Raw genomic sequence first — 21414 nt, 5'->3', positions numbered from 1 at the left:
TCTTACATCACCAATCGTTCCTTCAGTGCCTCCTACAATGGAGTATCATCTTCTCCCCTACCTCAAATTAATAAACTCGTATGGTTTCCACTACCACCTCTATGCTGACGATACTCAGATCTATCTCTCATCTCCTGATCTCAACCCAGAACTCCTAACTCATGTCTCCTTCTGCCTGTCCACTATCTCTACCTGGATGTTGCAACGCTACCTCTCTTAAACTGAAATGGTTCTCTTTCCTCCAACTAACACCAGTAGCATCCCCGAAGTATCCATCATAGTTAACAATTCCACTATCACCCCCTCTCCCCAGGCCTGGTGCCTTGGGGTTATCCTAGATTCTGCCCTGTCATTCACTCCTCATATCCAGTCACTTATTAAATCATGTCACTTCCACCTAAGGAACATTTATCACCCAAGATGCTGCCAAAATTCTTATTCACTTTCTCATCATATCGCGTCTAGACTACTGTAACTCTCTTTTAATTGGCCTTCCCCTCCAGAGACTGTCACCTCTCCAGTCCATAATGAACACTGCTGCGAGGCTCATACACCTCAGCAACTGCTCCTCCTCTGCCTCGCCATTCTGTTAATCCCTGCACTGGCTTCCATTACCTTTCAGAATCAAATTCAAATTAATGACACTGAGTTTCAAAGCACTTCATAACTCTGCCCCACCCTACATCTCTGAACTCATCTCTATATACTCACCCAATCGCTTACTACGCTTCTCTACTGACCTGCTACTCAACTCTTCTCTCATTACCTCCTCACATGCTTGCATTCAAGACTTTGCAAGGGCTGCACCCCTCCTCTGGAACTCTCTCCCACGGTCTGTCCGACTTTCTCCCAACCTTTCTGCTTTCAAGAAATCTCTGAAAACGCACTTCTTTCGAGAAGCCTACCCTCACTCTGCTTAACTACCAAACGCACACCACATACAGTACCACATTACTCACCCACTTAATTCGATCTTGCCCACTCCCACACCTTGTGTATTACTCCCTTCCCTTTAGACTGTATGCCTATGCATAGGGCCTTCCTCACCTTTTTGTACCTGTATTGATTGTGATGTTTGTTACTCCATATGTTCTATGTATGTAATTCATGTGATTTAGTTGTATAATCACATTTACTTTACAGTGCTACGCAATATGTTGGCGCTATATAAATACATGTTAATAATAATAATAAAAATCCAACCAATATGGTGTTGCCAGTAATCAGTATTGAGCAGTCACATGCAGTCAAATTAGCACAATTGCATAGGTACCCAAATTTTTGCACAGCCAGTTTTTCACATTTGATTTAATTTGTATATACAGTATATCTTGATAAAGGTCCTAGAAGGGGACTGAAACGTTGGCCTGTTCTTTTTTTAACTTGATATAAGAAAAGTGAAGTTTTTATAAGCCCCAGTGTGCAGCTATAGTCTATATGGATTTCTACAAAAGAGTGCACCTGGGCTATTTGTTGATTACAGCGTGGGAGTGCTTGGCCTATTCCAATTTTTTTTATATATATATGAAACACAACAACCCTTGTAAATCAGAAAAAATGAATGCAATGTAGGGGTTCCAAATCTCTGCCCCAAATATAAACATATCAATGAACAATGTATTTCATTCTACTTAAGCTTGTATTGTTTTATTTTAGACATACCTTTGACAGTAAATGCAGCTCAGAATGGACACATACAAAGGACCACAGGTGAATCCTGCCCCCCACCTAAAACAAAATACCTGACAGTTACTCAGTACCTGCCTGAAGCTTATACTCACCAAGGAAACGTCAATGGAGCATTTGATGCATCTAACTCCCCTGATGCACACATCTATTCAGTAAGTAGACTTCAAACAAAACAAAACACATTATTTGCTATGTATGTATTTGGGCTTTTGTGGCTAATGCTGACTTTTACCCCTGGACAATAGCTGATTAGGAAAAGCCCTCTTTATTTCATTTATTTTAGCATTAGTGTTGTCAAATATCTGAGTCTTCTTTCTGTCTCACACAAAGCAACAGTTCTGTCCTACTTTATGGTTGATATTTTAGCTACCTTCCGCCGGAAGCAATGTAAAATAAGAGTCGCAAATCTGCCATTGGCATGGTGTAAAATTACACACACCTTGATACATTTGCCATTCATTTTACACAGCTTTTTACATTGTTTTTTCAGCGAATTTAATTTTACACAGCATAAAAAATATGTCCCAAGTTGTAGGGATACCTCTGCACACCCTGTTACATAGGCTTCATGCTCAAGGCATAATCAGAAATGTCTGTGTACTGAAGGTGCCCCTGGAGCCTTCCCTTGTACCAGTTGTGTTAACAAAATCATAATGGGTGCACAGTGCATGCACAGGGGACAGATACAAGTGATGTGTTTGCACTGTAACAGGCACATTAACTGAGAAATTATATCTTAAATAAACCCCTAATATCAGAAAGGAGAATGGTTTGTTTATGCACTTCATGCTCATGGTCTGTCCCTTAATATATTTGGACCAGTCACAGCATAATAATATTCACAATTGAATAGTGCAGCCTCTGACTGCAAACCTGAGTCAAATACACTAAATCAAGTGCATAAATGTGTACCTTTAGATGCTATTAACAAACAAATTGCACTTTTCCATGCTCCATAAAACCTTGCATGATAAACACCTGCCACAAACAGGAACAAGAAGGAGCCCTGAATCTTGAGGAAGTGTTGCTTCCAGGGTTCCCTTAGTGGCTTGAACCAACACACACACACAACTGACTTCCATCCACTGATTCACACCAATTGCCACATAGCAGAAATCACACCATGCGAGAAAACCTTGCACCTCAGACACCTGCACTAGAATTTTGAGAAAAAATGCAGCACTGTGGGTAAAAAATATGACGATTTGCATCTAAAATCTTTTGCATGCCCAGTTATTTTTTTAAATTAGGTTTTGATGTTTAAAACTCTTTCTCTCTAAAAATTAAAAAGGAATATATTGTTAGTATGCTGCTAGAACATCAAGTGACATAGACCTTACAGAACAAGGTTAAACAACTCTAATGCCTTGTGTTTATAGAAACTTTTCCCAGCCTTAAAAATAACTTGGTTTTTACATTTCCAGCCCCAATTTCATAGGAGACTTTAAGGAGAAATTAAAATGGCACGGTTATTCAATGCCATCTCAGAGGAAAATGAGATGTTGCTTACAGATATTGTGCAATCAATGGTGCCTTAAAAGGGTTACCTACTGACAATAATATCAAAATATAGTCCTTACACTGACTTCTTCATTCACATAGTGGTTGTACAGACAATACAGAATCAGTAGCCAATGTTCAGCTTAATGATAAATGTTACTTTTACAGAGAAAACACTATGGCAATGCCATACCATAAAAAAAAAAAATATATATATATATATATTTTTTTATTCTCTTGTTTGCATGTATGAAACAAGGTAAACTATGAGGTGTGCACATAATAATTACTTCCAAGGTAAGAGGCTTCTTGCTCCCGCCCCTTGATCTCTTGGGATGACAGCTGCTTCTCTTGCTCAGGGTTTCTATGGAGACCTCTTTTAGTGGGTAGATTAGACGCCAAGGCAATGACAGAACAGAACCCAGATTTATCCTGTAGTGCTAAACTCGAAAACATCTACCACTGATCAGTTTCGTAATACACCCTGCCTTCAAACCCATCATTTAATGTCAACAACTTCCATAGAAAACAGAAACTCAGGGGATCTGGTTTCACCGCACAATGGATTCTATTTCAATGGTTCCCTTTCTTTCCAAACCAAGAGGATGACATTTGCTCCAGTGAACTCATTTCGCTGATACATAGTTTTCTACAGGGAGGGTGGGAGGGAGGCTTTACGTGTTGAATTTCAAATATGGACCTGGTGAACATGCAAGGACTTCCAGTAAGTAGCATTTAAATTTTTTGGAAAGGTGAAAAAACCTTGGTTAGTTAGGTGGCATTAGGAGATATGAATGTGTTCAGCAGCTGATAGTAACTGGGGAACATTTAATAACAAAAAAAAGAGGTAAAAAAGAAAAAGACATTTTTTTACATGCAGTTTTACCCAACTTTATGGATTAAGGATTAGAATTTAGATATCTATGAATGCTTAAATCATGAATATGTTATATTAATAAAATAAGCCTTGACATTCAATTTTCAATACTGTAATACTGAAATATAAACATGGTATAACCTGTTGCGTCTGTACTTTGGGTTTTATTGGGAATATTGTTATGTTATTCAGTAGACATCTACTGTAATCGTCAATCACCAGCCTTCTCTGTTCCATGTCTCCATCTACCTCCATTTTATTCCTTCTTTTACTCTCTCTTTCCTCATCTGCCTTCCATTTTAGGTTACATTGACTTTGTTTTGGAACTCATCAGCATATTCTTACACAATGTATTAAGATTGTAAGGTTTGTTTATCAACTTCTACAGTGTTACCCAGGTAATATTCTGGATGAATTTTCTGTTTGTGTTTCCTTGTCCCTTGGGATTCATTCATGACTTTTTATCTTTTGCAGGTTGTTAATAATTATGTCGATGGAAACCAGCCAATAAAACAAAGTGGCATGCATTTTGGTGATGGCAAAAGAAAGGTGGACTATGTTCTTGCTTATCATTATAGACACCGCTCTTCCCATCAAAATGGTTCCCCTGGGAGTCACAGACCTCCAGCTGTCATTGTGTCTAATGGGAATTCAATAACTCCAGAAGAAGTTGGGAAAACACCCCAACAGTCTCTGCCAGGGGATTTGCACCATCAAAGCAATCAGAAGGAGAACATTCATAATCATCAGAAACACAAAAACAGTGATCACCCTCACTCTGAAAATGGAAATCAGCCACATCATCCTGACGGTGTTGTTGTAGTGGAAATAAATCACCATGATGCTCTTGAAGAAGAGAAGAAAATTCAAAGAGGGGAGTTTGAGCAGAACCTTATGGAAGCTGGCCTGGAGTTGGAAAAAGACCCTGAGGTATGTAGAGAATTAAATTTACTTACTGTAAGCAAAGTTGCTGTCCTTTTGTTGGACATAATTAACAAATGGCACTTACAGTAGATGTTGAAGGGACTATGGATATGAGTCAACAGTAAAAAAACTTCTATAGTTTGTTTTGTGAGTTCACATGTATCGTGCTATTATTTTATAAAAATGTAAGGTCATGAGGAACATCACAACAGAAGGGTTGTGATGTAATACTTCTGACATCTAGAAAAAAACATGAGCCTGATGGTTTGGGCTGTTCATTTGCAAACCTCAAATGAGTCAAGAAACTATTTTACTAGGTTTGATAACTTCTAGTGGACCTGGTAAAGGGGAACTGTGATTTATGGCAAACAATAAGGACACAGCTGCTTTGGATTTGCTGGTGCTGCACTCTGCACAAGATCTCCAGGTAAAGAGCACAGTCAGGTCCCAGATGCAAGTGCTTTTTGAATAGGCAGCAAGAGGCCAGCTTTTGGGCCCTTTAGTGCAATTGTGTCTGGGATTACAGTGTCTTGATTTACATACTGAATTGTTTGTGATTTACAATATGTGCATAGTGGACAGTTTGTTGTTGAATTAGGAAGCCTATATTAATAATTGATTTGTTTTAAATATTTAGAGCAGTGAAACTTGATTTTGGAGTTGACCAGCTCTTCAGAGATATTGACGTACTTGTGTAAAATATACATTGCAGCTAAAGAACATGTTAGTTATTATTTTAACAACACCAAGGTGTGACTGACCACTAATGAAACAAGTCCTCTTAATGTAGATCTGACTTTGTTTATACAGGCACTTTTCTTTATTCCATCCCTCCCTTATAGCTAAACCTTTTTCTTCTGGGAGTTACTTTAATGACTCATGCTAATCTTAAAGGAAAGCATCATTGGAAAACAAGTGTCTCGCAAAACACTTATTAAATCCACATGTGCCTAGGAAACCACTGAAAAAAAATTTCCACTGCTGGCCAAGGGACCAACTGAGTAAATTACTCTCTGAATAAGAAGCCACCCCCCATCCTTTTAGTTAAGAGTATACCAATTGGAATAAGGCCATGGTCACTGAGTCCTTTGTCAGCAGAATTAAACATTATATGTTTATGAACTATCCTCAAGCAGAAGCTACTGTATATCTAATGTGTTAATTGGGATGATAGACCTTAAATCGGTCCCACTGGTTATATAACCTTTGGTGAAAAGGACCATTATGCTTTCAGCTTTTAGTCCACTACTGTCTTGCCAAATGGCCACCATGATGCTTATATTTATTATTTAGAATTATCTTTTGATTGCAGTTGCTATAACTAGAGACTACAATTAAACATATTGTTTTATTTACAATGCAAAGGAAACAGCATTACTTTTACTTGGTGTACTCATGGCATGGGCATATAATGTAACTTTACAAGTGCAGCGGAAGATCATTTTGGGAGGGGTGGGGCTTGGGATAGGTTTCACAGCTGTGCTAAACGTTTGGTTTCTGACATGCAATTTTATGATACACAATAAATCCAGTGGCATAACTAACTGGTCCCCACAGTAAAATAATCTGAGGGGCTCCCAAACGTGATAGCAAAATCACAGCACCATAATCTTGTTGATTAATAAAAGCCTTTATTGGATTCCTGGCTCAAATCTCGAACAAACAAGTTGAAAAAAGGCCATGCAGGCCTGAAACGTCGTGTTTTTCGAGATTTGAGCCAGGAATCCAATAAAGGCTTTTATCAATCAGCAAGATTATGGTGCTGTGATTTTGCTATTCATATATTCAGCCAGTTGGAGTGGACAACTCTGCACATGCACCTCTTTATCTAAATACGGTTGGGTGAGTGCTGACCTATTGTTCTAGGGCCCCTAAACTTTCTAGAGGTTGTCCTTTTTTTACCAATATATATTAAAATTACTCATTAAATAAGGGCCTCATGGGGCCCCTACAGCCGCAGTGCCTGCTTCCACTGTAATTACACCCCTGAATAAATCATTATCATGCAATACTAGCAAAGATAAGCGAGTCATGCTAGCAGACATCTTAAATGTCATTGAATATCGACTTATTTATGAAACACATTGATTTATTTTACAGCCAATAAAATCTCAGAATCTCTTTGAAACAAAGGATATGTTATGGTTCTAATTTCTATAACCTAACAAAACAAATTGCCTCTAAATTTGGTAAATAAGAATTTGATTGTAGACAGTCATTATACAATTTTACTATGTGCAAATGACCAACAGCTTGACTTGAAAACACCAAACTTTCATGTAAACTTCATGCACTTTTAGTTATGGCTGAGCAATTTTCTGTAACTAAATATTTCTTGTTTTCATACAGTGACCTTTGTGGAATTGCTGTGGAATTATTTCTTTCCACTGACTAGGCCTTGTACTCCAGCCTCTCTGTTAATCCTGTTAAGGGCTCAAAATCTTGCAGTGATCATACAGTACACACTGTTATGTATAAACACAACAATATGTAGAGGATATCTGACTACTGAGGCCTCTGTTGTCTAGAATCATAAAGCATGGTAGAAAAGTATTTTTCCCCAGTTAATTTAATTTTAAATAATTCTGGAACAAATACAATTTTTTTTATTTTTATCCTTTTAACAAAAGTGGCTGAAATGTAGAAGGAAGGGAATATCAGTACAATAGTTATCAAGTGTCATATGCAGCAGCATATGAATATTCCAATAGTATCACAGATGGATCAATTCAATTGAATGATTATTAATATTATGACACCTCTGCTATTGACTGATCCACCTGTGCTGTCATGGGACACAAAGATGTTCATAAGATCTGATAATGGCCTAATAAATTGGCTTAATGCCTTTCCAACCAGTGTTTTTTTATTCTCGCTGCACCCAATGTTGGCAGTGAACATGCGGCTATGAGGCATGGATCGAAGAACAACCCAGAAATGTAAATTCTAGGGCAGTGATCCCCAACCAGTGGCTCGTGAGTAACATTTGGCTCACCAACTCCTTAGATGTTTCTCCCAGTGGCCTTAAAGCAGGTGCTTATTTTTCAATTCCTTGCTTGAAGTTGTGGTTGCATAAAAACCAGATGTACTGCCAAACAGAACCTTCTGTAGGCTGCCAATCCACATAGGGGCTATCAAATAGCCAATCACAGCCCAGTAACATTTTGTTAGGCATGTGTTGCTCCTCGACTCCTTTTACATTTAAATGTGGCTCACTGGCAAAAAAAAGGTTGGGGACTCCTATTGTAGGGCAATGGTATGTGGGTCCCTGGCAGAAAAATAGAAAGAATAAAACTGGCCATACACTGCAAGATCCATTTGTTTGGCAAGGCAGCTATGGGCCTGATTTGGCCTCACACACTATAGGTCTAGAGATCCGTCAGATGAGGACTGCATCAACATGCTGATATAATCCTCATTGCACAATAAAATCAAATCTGCACGATAGATACCTGGCTGATTTTTTTCCAGATATCAATAGGACAGGCTTCTCTGTTGGCCTCATACATAGACCAATAAGCTTCCAACTTGGTCTGCAAGAACAGAGTCAGCAGCTGTTGCAATTATGAACCATGTGAGATTTCTCACTTCCACTTGCATTTCTCACTATTTCTTCTTCACATATGAATACTAATGGCTTTAAGAACCTGCATCCCTTCTCTTGAATTACCATTCAAGCTCCTTCAGGCTTTCTCACAAACTTTCAGCCTTCAGTCAATCATATATCAAACACATTTCTTTAGAGGTTGACCTGCTTGTCTTAGTTCTCTGGGTCTATGGTAGTTGAGTCACTGGGACTAATTTATAAAGTGATGTTGTGGTGAAAGTGAAATTACGGCCTATGGCAAGGACTACTTTAGTGCCCATGCAGTTTTCACTCAGTTGGAATATGCACTAGAGTCCGTGGTGTAACTATAATTAATTGTAGCCGGCGACAATTAAATGGATGCCCATTGACTTTAATGCCATCAAATTTCGTCGGCGTCACAAATTTTTCCACCGTTTCATGAATTTCACTGGAAATTCGTGCATTTTGTGGCAAAGCAAAACAGGACAAATTCCCCCATCACTACTCAATACCCATCTCTCAAGTTTCTAATGCCTGATATTGCTCAACTTAACACCATGCATCTCATAACCATCTTTTTAATTTTGATATTTTTTGTGAAACCCAGTTGAATATGTGGATCTTTATAAATACTTGCCTATTATAATAATACAGACATGGTCTATCTAATCCTCAATGCATTCAGAAAACTTGTATATCTCGCCCACCCATCTTTTTAAGAGCAGCCTTACCAACACCCTTTCCCCTTTCCGCCTCCCGCCTTCAGATGCACAAGTAAAGTCTTATCTTGTTGGATCCAGAGCATAGGTATTGGTGCACATGAGATTTGAACAGCTATGTCCACATGTCCCCAGTGCTTCTGAACCCATTGTGATGTGGCTGGGTAACATGTCGTCCCTAAAATTCTGCCACCCTAGGCCAGGGCCTTTGTGGCCTTTCCACAAATCCAGGCCTGCTTACCATCCTGCCTTCAATGATACAAACAAACACCCAGGATGTCAGAATCAGGTTTATTATTATTTCCAGGGGCCCCAACCTTTTTTACTCATGAGCCACATTCAAATGTAAAAAAAAGTAAAAACTATAAAAAAAAAAAGGGGGGGCAACACAAGCATGAAAAAAGTCCCAGAGGATGCCAAATAAGTGCTTTGATTTGGTAGCCCCTATGTGGACTGGCAGCCTACAGGAGACACTGTTTGGCAGTACACCTGCAACCTGTGCCAGTGCATTGCAAACTGCTGACTCATTCAGTAATCATCCAAATAGACTATGTTACTCATAGCACAGATGAGCTATTTACAACAGGATGTTAAAGAACTCAACATTAATTGTTAACTATATACTAAAGTATAAGAAAACAAGTATGGTCTGTTAGTGAAACAGTATTGTTGAGCAACACTCTTACTGTTTGCAGGATTGAAAGTGGGGTGAGGTCCATTTGTTAGTAAATCAGTAGCGCAAGTTTTAATAAAAGGACATACAAGAGGCCCAATGCGTTTCATGCCTGAATGGGCATTTACTCATAGGCTGTAGGTCGCCCCTTGGTACAACCCTTTTAAATGGGTTCATACCAATTAAAATACAATACATCACACTTAGGGGTATATTTATCAAAGAGTGAAGTTAGAGATGGCCACAGTCCACTAGTGTGAAATTCCGCCTCTCTCCATTCATTTCTATAGGATTTTTAAAGCCATATTTATCAAAGGATGAACTTTCACTTTCACCCATTGATAAATACTCTTTTAAAAATCCCATAGAAATGAATGGAGAGTGACAAAACTTTTTACGTCTTAACCAATGAGTGAAAAGCTCAGTACAGAAAAATGAGAAGAAAAAAAAAACAATGGAAATACATTGTATACTGTGTTATCCTATAGAGAGAGGAAAAAGTACCAATAGAAAATATAATATACTAAACCTATAGAAAACATATAAGAAGAAAAAAATATATATAAAAGAGATATATAAGAGAAGATTGGGAAAATGCATATTATACCTAAAGTAAAACAGTGGAAGGAATATGAACTTTTTGTCATAAATATGCACCATAATGACTATACATATAAACTTTCAGTGTGCTGAGATGTACCCAACCTCCAAAACGCAGGGCCAAATATTTCTGACCCTTGCAAAAAAAGTATTGGAGGTGCTACATCAAGGGGCACATTTACTTAGGGTCGAATATTGGGGGTTAATTAACCCTCAATATTTGACCGTCTAAGTAAAATCCTTCGACTTCGAATATCGAAGTTGAAGGACTTACCGCATTTCCTTTGTTCGTACGATCGAAGGAAAAATCGTTTGATCGAACGATTAAATCCTTCGAATCGAACGATTCAAAGAATTTTAATCCAACGATCGAACGATTTTCCTTTGATAAAAAAAAGCTAGAAATGCCTATGGGGACTTTCCCCATAGGCTAACATTGATGCTAGGTAGGTTTTAGGTGGCAAAGTAGGTGGTCGAAGTTTTTTTTAAAGAGTCGGTACTTCGACTAGCGAATGGTCGAATAATCAAATGATTTTTAGTTGAACCGTTCGATTCGAAGTCGTAGTCGAAGGTCGAAGTAGCCAAAAAAATACTTTGAAATTCGAAGTTTTTTTTATTCTATTCCTTCACTCGAGCTAAGTAAATGTGCACCTTGTTTATTAATTCTAACTTAGGCTCCTATAGTTATTAGATAGGTTAGTTGATCAAATAAACATATATAAATTGGAAATATGTAAAGATGTTAATATTTTGCATTTCAAATTCTGGAGAGACTAAAAAGAGAGAGGGGTTGGTAGCTGGACAGTGTTCTGATGCACCAGATCTAAGAAATGGTAGGTTGTAATCATCCAAATAGACTATGTTACTCATAGCACAGATCAGCTATTTGCAACAGGATGTTAAAGAACTCAAAAACAATTGTTAACTATATACTTAAGTATAAGAAAGTATGGTCTGTTAGTGAAACAGTATTGTTGTCTTACAGCCCCTTTAGTTACTAAGGTTGATAAAAGTCTCTGTCATTTTCAAACCTTTGGCAACAAATTGACTTCTCTTGGGAAACGACTGTAGAAATACCGCTATTTGTGCACACTGCCGGGTAAATGCTTGCACACTAAATTGATATAGCATTGTTATCCTTATGAACAAAACTCCTTTGCCAAAGTATTAAGTTCACACAGGCAAGGTCAAGTTTGAGATCACTTACTATTCTGGATGAAATGATTGTGAGTTAATAATGAATGAAGACAATTACACTTGTACATAAGCCTCTATAGCTGAATGGCACATCAATGAAAGACATGACACATGTACACAAAATCCGACTGAGGTTTTACATGATCAGTAACAGGAGAGTTTTTCTTCCATGGAAGAGCTGAATCCTTCTGACCCTACACAGCAGAGCCAGTTGTATCAAACCTAACCCTGTTCAACAATATAAAGCTAAGGTAAGGTAATGCAACAGAAGCCCAGTAAGTCTGACCATCCATTCATCAATCAGGCCACCCTTAGTGACCTTGACCAGACATGCATAACTAAGATTCAGGTGTACAGTGACTTGCGGAGCCATACTAGTAATTTATGTACGGCAAACAAAAACTGCAACAGATACGTACATAGAGGAACTTGAAGATACACTATCATGATAGTTATTTATATTGAAAACAATGTCTTATGTTCGTTATCAAACATATTATTGATGGCCGTGTTTTCTAGTTGCATAGGGGAGTGTATTCCAGTCTACCAACAACTGGTTATAAGATTCTAGCTGACTGTATAATTAGTTGTCATCCTATGAATTAATTATGATGGCTTTAAAACATGGGAAGATTAAAAAAATAAAAAGGTACTTAGCATTCTTTTGTTTATTCTCTTATCGCTTCCGCTTGTCTGTGTGAATAAATCATCAAGTTGCTTTGATAAAGACAAAGGGATTTCAGTCTACATTAGGTGAGACTGAAATGGTAGAACATGACTGGAAGAAAGCGGATGGGTCCCTGTGTATTAGGAAGTATGTTAGCAAAAGAGTGGCTATAGCATTTTAAACATTAGGGGGCAGATTTATCAAAGGTCAAGGTGAATTCTTGAATGAAAAAAAAAAATCTAATTTTGAGCTATTTTTTTGTACTTCGACTAGGGAATAGTCCAAATTCGATTTGAATTTGATAAGAATTAAAAAAATTCAAATATTGAAATTTATCATGTATTGTCATGTACTGTCTCTTTAAAAATTCAACCATTCGCCATCTAAAACCTGCCGAATTGGTGTTTTAGACTATGGGGAACCTCCTAGAACCTATTTTGAGTCAATTGGTGGACTTTGAAAAGTTGTTTTGGGAAAAACTTTGAATCGAATTCGATCGAATGCACTATTCCTTCGAATCTGATTCCTTCGAATTGATAAATATGTACCTACTGTATGTGAACAATATTACAGCTGATAATCTTATTTCTTTACAAAAATACTTTTTTTTAATCACTGTCCTTTAAATTGAAGAATTTAGCACTGGACGCCTTCTGCTTTCCATCATTGATATGAATGGGCACCACAAGATGTCTGTTTCATCTGTAACTTCTAGTTGGGTGAGCAGAGTCCCAATGACGCATGAACTGTCATACAAACTTACAGCTACTAGCATTTACTTTCAGTTAGAGCTACTGAAATAGTGAAATAATTACCCAATCCAAGTCCTAAATCCTGGTGAGCTGACTGGGCCTAGAGTTTTAGGCTGATTTCTCTTGTTGGTTAACTGTGGTAGATATATATATATTCACCTGTAGCTTCTAGTTGGGTGAGCAGAGTCCCAACTACACATGCACTGTAAGACAAACCTATGGCTACTAGCATTTACTTTATCAGTTATCAGTTAGAGCTACTAAAATAGTGAAATATTTACCCAATCCAAGTTCTAAATCCTGTTGAGGTGACGGAACCTAAAGTTCAAGACTTTTCTACATTTTTCTTGTTGGTTAACTTTGGTAGATATAGATATTTTCACCTGGTAGTAGTTGCAGGTGGTGGTGGTGTGATGAAGATGCTGGCTTTATAAATTCATACAGAACATATCTGAGTGCCAAAATAAGCATTTAGACAAGTCCATCATCTTGTTTGACCAGTCACCACTGAGAGTGTGTTATGGACAGGACAATCATCAGAGGATAAGACGTATTTCCAAAACACATGCTCCAAGCTGCTTTGGAGCCTAAAATTCATGTAACTGTCTGCCATTCTTGCAGTGCTGGTATATTGCCCACTCTGCAAATTTGGTGCAGTTTTCACAATACCATCCGTGTACGTGTGCAATACAACTTCACGGCATGTTAACTCTAAAGCTGGTTATCACAATAAAGCGTAGATGATATTTAAAGAAGACAACTACATACCCTTCGGGTACATAAAGCAGGCACCCCTTGCTTGAGGCCACGTACATTATAATGCAAATAATTGTAGCATGTAGCTAATTAGTAGAAAGACACAAGGATAAACTATTAAACCAAAGAATTATGTGAACGCCTCTGAGATACAGTTTCAGATTTTATAGCAATAGTTTTTTTTTTCCTTTTTATGGGCTTAGAAATCTGTTTTCATTGTGTTCAATTTGATGAGCCCCCCTTTTATCCAATATATTTCTTCCATAAGATTTTCACCCTTCTGGATCCAAGGGACATTTTGGTCCAACATTTCTCAAGGCTTCTTTTAGCTCATATCAAGTTTACAGATCTACACAAACATTTTTGAAGGAATAGTTTGAAAAATATGTAGAGCAACAAGTATGGCTTCATGCTTGATGCTGCCTACCAAACAGTGTTTTAATTTCTCCGACATGGTTGAATCCCATAATTTTGGAAGCTCTTCGATAAGATACAGCTATGGAATCCGTTATTCGAAAACCCATTATCCAGAAAGCTCCACATTAGGGAAAGGCCATCTTTTCCATATAATACAAATTTTTAAAAATGATTTCCTTTTTCTTTGTAATAATAAAACAGTAGCTTGTACTTGATCCAAACTAAGATATAGTCAAACCTTATTGGAAGCAAAACCAGCCTTTTGGGTTTATTCAATGTTTACATGATTTTCTAGTAGACTTAAGGTATAAAAATCCAAATTTCGGAAAGATTTCTTATCCGGAGACCCCAGGTCCCGAGCATTCTGGATAACAGGTCCCATACTTACAGTACATTTCTTCACAGTATTATATGTGTGAAGTTGTTATGTTCCCTATATGAAACATCTGACAAACAGTAAGAGAAAAATTTTCCACTTTGAGAATCAATTGATGCTATCACCCAACTCCCATGTGTATTTTCATTGGCAGATCTAGCATGTGAGAATACACAATCATGTGACCGGATCACTGTATTCTTGTAAGTGTAAAGATCATATTTCTGCTTAGAACTAATACACATGTGGTGAATGGAAATATAGACAGCGGGCGACTGAATTATACAAAGAATTAATTTTTAATTACAATATTTTAGCTAAACATTGCATGAAATGTTAACAGGCTTTAGAGGTTTATTTCTACTTTGAATAAACTAACAATTTAAGAAAACCACCGTTTGCTAATTTATTAAAAAATCGGAATGTAAGAAACTCAGTTGAACCCAATTGTGGAAAAAAAACTCGAATACCTCAAATTTGTGAGTTTACAAGCTCAAAATTACTCGAAAATCTTGAATTAAAAAAATGGCTTGAATTTTGCCTAGGACAGCTCCCACTGACTTCTAGTTTTACATTCGAGTTTTGTGCCAAAGTTTTGCATTACATTTTTTTTTTGCTAAATAAATTCCAAACATTCAAGTTTTTGAAACATATGTAATTCAAATTTGTGAGTCTTTGTGCCAAAAAACCTTGAATTCGAACCTTAAAAAATCACCCCCTTATTATATTTCAATCTATTCCCAGTTTTTACCATTTTTATTGTTTCTGTGAATAATGGCACCTCATTTTCACACATTTATTCTGGGGAACCTATAAGTTTATGAACTATGAGACCTTGGCTGACTCTTGTGAAAGTTCCATGTGCAATCTTCAAAATTCAGACCTATGAACTGTTTCCATGGCTTGTGCTTGCTGTCTTAACATCAGTGCTGAAATACATGTTGTGTCTGGAAATAATATAATTTTATTAGGGCAAAGAATATGAACACAGCTAATAAATGATGTTTTACTCAAATTTGGAGCTGAGAGAAATATCCAAGTTCCCGGATGTGTGACAGGTTCACTCATGTTTTTAATATATCCTTTTTTTTCTTCTCTTAATGTTTCTAGTTACATGTAATGAACTGTTATACTGGAAAATATATGCAAAACATTTAAAACTGATACAGTGATCTTTCCATAATTCCGATCTCCATACCTTGGAACACCAAAAAATGTATGACTATGAAGATTTTTTTTCATCCAGGTCATGGTATATCTAGTATAGGTCAATCTAAAAACAACTGTGTTTTTCAAACATAGCAACACACTGAGAAAAAAACTGGTACACCCAAAGGATCCAACACCAAAAGAAAAACAAAACAATGTGGTATACGGAGTCCAGTGTAGCGAGGAGTGCACAGATCTAAACATTGGGGAGACAAAACAACTGCTCACCAAGCGAATGGCTCAGCAAATTTAAATATAGAAGGAATGTGCTTTAAAAAGTGGTGTTTCGGGTTGATTTATTGAAAATGTCTGCAAAAATCCCAACTAGTCCTGCCCATCTGTTCCACTTTCTGCTGCCTCCTTTCCCAGGCTCTGCAGGGGAGCCGGTGGCACTTGGCACACTGCACTGTAGGATAGGAACCAATCAGTACCTAGGCTGACCTGATAGGGAGCTGAAGCCTGTCTTTGCTTCTGTCCCACACAATATTAGAGTGCTCAACCTAGTGCAAAATCCTTAAGGACCAGGTGCTCAGCAGCAATTAACCCAACCCGCCACGGCTCAGGAAAATATGATACAAAGTCCAATGACTGCAGCACACTGTTAGTTGTAGTTTTTTTTCAACGTTGTGGTTTTATTAGCTCAATTGTGCAGGTAGACAAAAAAAAAGAGGCAACGTTTCGGTCCTCGCAGGGCCCTTTTCTCAAGGCTTGAGAAAGGGCCCTGTCGTTGCTTCTGTGACTGCCGGGTTATGATTGGCTACCTCCTCTCCTACTTTTCTTCTGGCAGGGACTATTAGAACATGTATACCCCTCATTTGAAACATGGACAGGGACCATAGCAGATCTATAGGGAGCTCCAATAAAGGCACAATTTTTAAAGATAATGATCATTTTTAACCCTAAGTAAAACCAGCACCACATACAGTATTATTCTTTAGGGCCTATAATATAAGGGTTTTTTTTGTTTATCCTATTTGTCTCCTTTAATACTTGGATCCATGATCATAACAAATGATCCCTTTATTATCATTAAAGGTATGATATAGTTTGTAGGTAAGTATTGGGGAGGTAGAGTATTAAAATAATTTAAAAAAATCTACTAAAAACCATGCTTTCACAGCTTTACTTGCCAGTGTGATGCTACTGTATATGCAACAAATGATACCTAACATATACTGGTACACCCTGGGGCCCTGGACAATTCCTTCTTTGCACTACCCTTACAGTAGTACCCACTTGATTCTATTATTTTACTTTTGCTATTGAAGCGTTCATGTGGGCCATACTACTGTAACTCAATGTAGATTTGATTGCCTACTTTCACCTAAAACACTAAAGTCTGTTCCTGCCCTTAGCTTACCTTTAAAAGACTTCCTCTGGTTGCATCCCAATCTCCATTTATTCCAGTACATTAACTACTCTTAGAAATGTCTCTCTTTGTATGCCATCTACGTGTACTGCATTCCTTGCGGTCAGGCTAGAATATTAATGGTGTTAGAGAGCTGAAGAAAGTGTCCTAAAATTACTTTTGTTTCAAAATTCAGTAGGGGGCTGATCTACTTATCTCAAAAAATTGTGGTTTTCCTATTTTTTTTAAAATGCTCTAAAAATTCGAAATTTATTAATGAAGACATTTTTGAGATTTATTATTCTCCAAAGTTTCTAAAAATCAGAATCTGCAAAGAATCCAGCTAAAACCTGTTGAATGTCAGATAAAAGTCAATGGCAAATGTTCATTTTACAATTTGAAGATGTTTCTTCATGATCTTCGAGGGTTTCAGGCTGTTTTTTTTTTGTTCGATAATCTGAAAAAGTGTAAAAACCATGGAAAACTCTAATACAAAAATTCACCAGGGAAAAGTTGTTGAGGTCATATAGAAGTCAATGGGAGTTGCGCTGATTATATTATTAGACCGTTTTTAATCAATTTCGAATTGTAGAGTTTTTTGATTTCATTTTTGCTAAGAATTGTCCAAATAACAAGAAATTTTAGATGTTTTAGAGGTATTCATTTTTTTAATTGTTCAGCTCTTTTTTTCATTAGTGCTTTTTAAATTCGGATCTTTAATACATTTCATGACATACATGGTTTTAGAGAAATTGAGCTTAGTTGCCGTTTTGAAAAATGCTAAAACCACTAAAATTAGATGGTTGAGAAATAGGCCTCCAGGTAATACCACTTTTCCAAACTGCCCACCCTTTGCGACTTCAGCGTTGAATTCAATCAATGAATATAGCCCGAAGTGGTGATGCCAACACATGTTTTATTAATGACACCTATGGACACTTCTAAAACTAAGGGCAGAAATAAATTGCTGACATTATAACATTATAACAGCCATTTGTTGTCTGGCATCCTCCAGTACTTTGCCATGTAGTGGAATGCACCAGCCATGAAAAAACTAAAAATGATCATCAAAAATACACATTTTAAGGGGGGGCGGAGCTTGACAGCTCACAAGATGGACGCAGATTAAGTGCGCTCCGACTAACCGAGACCATCTCCTGCTAGTTACGACAGGCACATTAGCACAGGGGTGAATAAAACCCATGGGGTTGCGACGCTGAGGCATGGGACTGAAGAAGAACCCGAAAAAGGAGACCAAAAAGGTTACTGCATACTTTGCACAGCGCTCCCGCTCTCCTCCCCGGGACTCACCCCCCGCCATTTTGGAACAGCAGTCGCGAGAGCCTTCGCCTACGCAGCCGGCCATGTCGTCCTCGGGGATTGATGCGGCTCCCGCTTCAGCGCAGCAAATAAAAGAAATGCTGACAGACCTGAGAACGACTCTCCAGGGGGACCTAAAACAACTGGCGACTGATCTCAGGCGTGAAATCCACGATATCGGCGAACGCACGGCCCACATTGAAGAAAAGTTGGGTGAGTTTGCGGAGGCCCATAACGACCTCGCGGAATCCTGCACGAAAGTACAAACTGAAGCAGACGCACTTCGCGAAAAGGTAAATGACCTCGAAGACAGATCGCGTAGAAATAATTTGCGATTGAGAGGGGTACCGGAGGCAGTCCAGGCCCCTGACCTAGAGACTTACCTTTCCGGCCTACTCAAGGCGATATTGCCTGATGCGCACGCTCTGGAGCTATCTATAGACCGCATTCATAGAATCCCTAAGCCCAGGGCGGCACCAGAGAAGGCTCCCAGAGATGTAATTGTGCAGCTCCTGTTCTTCCAAACCAAGGACAAATTATTGGCCTCTGCCAGACAAAAAGAGAATTGGCCGCCAATTTATCAACAGCTTGAAATCTACTCTGATCTTTCCAGAGCCACGCTTATGAAACGCAAAGCTTTCCAGGAGATTACGCTTTTACTCCGCCAGCATAATATTCCGTACTGCTGGGGTTACCCGGTGAAACTTGTCATTCTCCGCAATGGGACACCAACTACACTTTCATCTCTCGATGAAGCAAAGAAGGCGCTGGCTAGATGGAACATCCCTATCCCACCTGCGGAACAACGCCGCACCAGAAAAGTCTCTAAAATGTGTAACACCGTTCCTAATGGCTGATACAAGTTTGCAACGCAGTCCTGTCAAGTCGTCGACGTTATTTGGTACAGCGACCCTGATATGGGTTCTTCATGGGAGAACTCTTGGTTACAGTACCCTGTTCTTCATTTTCCGTTAGCCACCCCCAAGACTCCAACGGCGAAGATCGAGGAGTCATTTTCTGTGGTCCCTCCTATGGATACCACCTACAACCAACAACAGTTCGACAAAGGTTTTTTCTATTGTCATTGTTCTTTGATGTTTCAGTCTAGTTTAGTTTGTTTTTTTCAGCTATCACTCATGTCTTATCACAATGTGTTTGTAAACTGTACTTATTCCTTGGGTCATAGGCGGCTACCTCGACACTCACAATGGTACGCTTTTACTCTATAAATGCCAGAGGATTGAACTCCCCTCACAAACGTAATCAGGCACTACACGATGCCTTCCGTGTGAAAGCTGATGTATTGTTTTACCAAGAAATGCATTTTTGCAAACTCAAACCACCATCTTTTCTTAATAAGAAATTCCCCCATAGCTTTCATGCTTATTCACCTACTAAAACCAAGGGAGTTTCTATCCTCATAAGCGCTAAAGTGCCATCACAGGTGTCTAAGGTGGTCACCGACCCCTCGGGCCGTTACCTGCTATTACAATGTACACTGGGTAACACGGATTTCACCTTAATTAACATTTATGCCCCAAACGACCACCAGAACCAATTCTTATCCGCTACTCTAACGAAATTGGCACGCCACAAAAAGGGCAGGTGTATAGTAGCTGGAGATTTCAATGCAACCCCAGACCCTACTATGGATGTTCTTAGACCAGCCACACTCTCGACTCCCCTGTCTTCTGATGCCCAGGCGAGGAGGTTTAGGGAAACCCTGCATTATCACGCCCTTATTGATGTTTGGAGAGCAAAGCATCAAGGAGATAGGGAATTTACCTACTTTTCCCCTAGACATACCACCCATACCCGAATAGATCTTATACTAGCAGATCCCCAAACCACAGCACAAATTTCCAAATCATGGATAGGCCTCAGAACCTGGTCCGATCATGCCCCCGTCTGTGTGGAGCTCTGGCCATCCTGTAATAAACAAGGCATGAGTTCCTGGAGGCTTAACGAGTCCCTACTGCATAAGGCGGAATTTAAACAAAAAATAGAGGATAAAATTAAACAATACTTCCAGGACAACACACGCCCCGATATGGACCCCCAAAACCTCTGGCTGGCACATAAACGTCATTCGAGGTGAATTGATCTCCTTAGCCAAAGCCTATAAATCCCAGGGAACCAACCAACAACTCCACTTAGAGCAGCAGCTCAGGCAGTTGGAACGTCAATTTCTGGCTCAGCCTACCCCTGACATCCAACAACGCCTGTCCGAGACCAGAACTAAGCTTAATGATCTTTCTTTCGCCAAAACACAACATAGATTGAAGTTACTGAAACGGTACTACTACACTACAGGAAATAAGGCCAATAAACTTCTAGTCTCACAATTAAAACATAGACAAGCAAAGACACGGATAGCTTCTATTATGACCTCCCAGGCCAAATTAACTGACCCTAAGAATATAGCAGACCAATTTGCCTCATATTATTCCAAACTATATAATTTGCAACAAGACCCCTCCGACTCCCGGCCCACACAAGAGACTATCCGCCAGTTTCTCGCAGACATCCGACTTCCACGTCCCACTCCCCTGCAATTGGAATCCCTGAACCAAGCTATTACCCAAGAGGAGGTTGAACAGACCATTCTAGATCTTAAGGCTGCTAAGTCCCCGGGGGAGGATGGCTACTCCAACATATATTATAAGCAATTCAGGCAGGTTTTGATACCCCACTTAGCCAAGCTGTTCAATAATATCAAAGACACTGGCTATATTAAACCCGAATTTCTTTTGGCACACATAGTGACGATCCCGAAGCCAGGCAAGTCTCCTGATTTCTGCCAAAACTATCGCCCTATTGCA

General features: G+C 38.7%; 1 protein-coding gene across 1 annotated transcript in view; it reads left to right on the top strand.

The window, feature by feature from the left end:
• Positions 1-21414, top strand: part of ano2.L (anoctamin 2, calcium activated chloride channel L homeolog) — a gene marked incomplete at its 5' end in the record, with an annotated part of 172548 nt that overhangs the window by 5494 nt on the left and 145640 nt on the right. The window contains 2 exons of the mRNA XM_018251979.2: positions 1657-1841; positions 4541-4996. Of these exons, the coding sequence (XP_018107468.2) occupies positions 1657-1841; positions 4541-4996 (641 nt within the window). The remainder of the gene's footprint in view (positions 1-1656; positions 1842-4540; positions 4997-21414) is intronic.

This window comes from Xenopus laevis, chromosome 3L (assembly GCF_017654675.1).
Source record: "Xenopus laevis strain J_2021 chromosome 3L, Xenopus_laevis_v10.1, whole genome shotgun sequence".
NCBI classification, from domain to species: domain Eukaryota; kingdom Metazoa; phylum Chordata; class Amphibia; order Anura; family Pipidae; genus Xenopus; species Xenopus laevis.
Note: the sequence above shows the minus strand (reverse complement) of the source record. Positions and strands in the feature narration are given on the sequence as shown.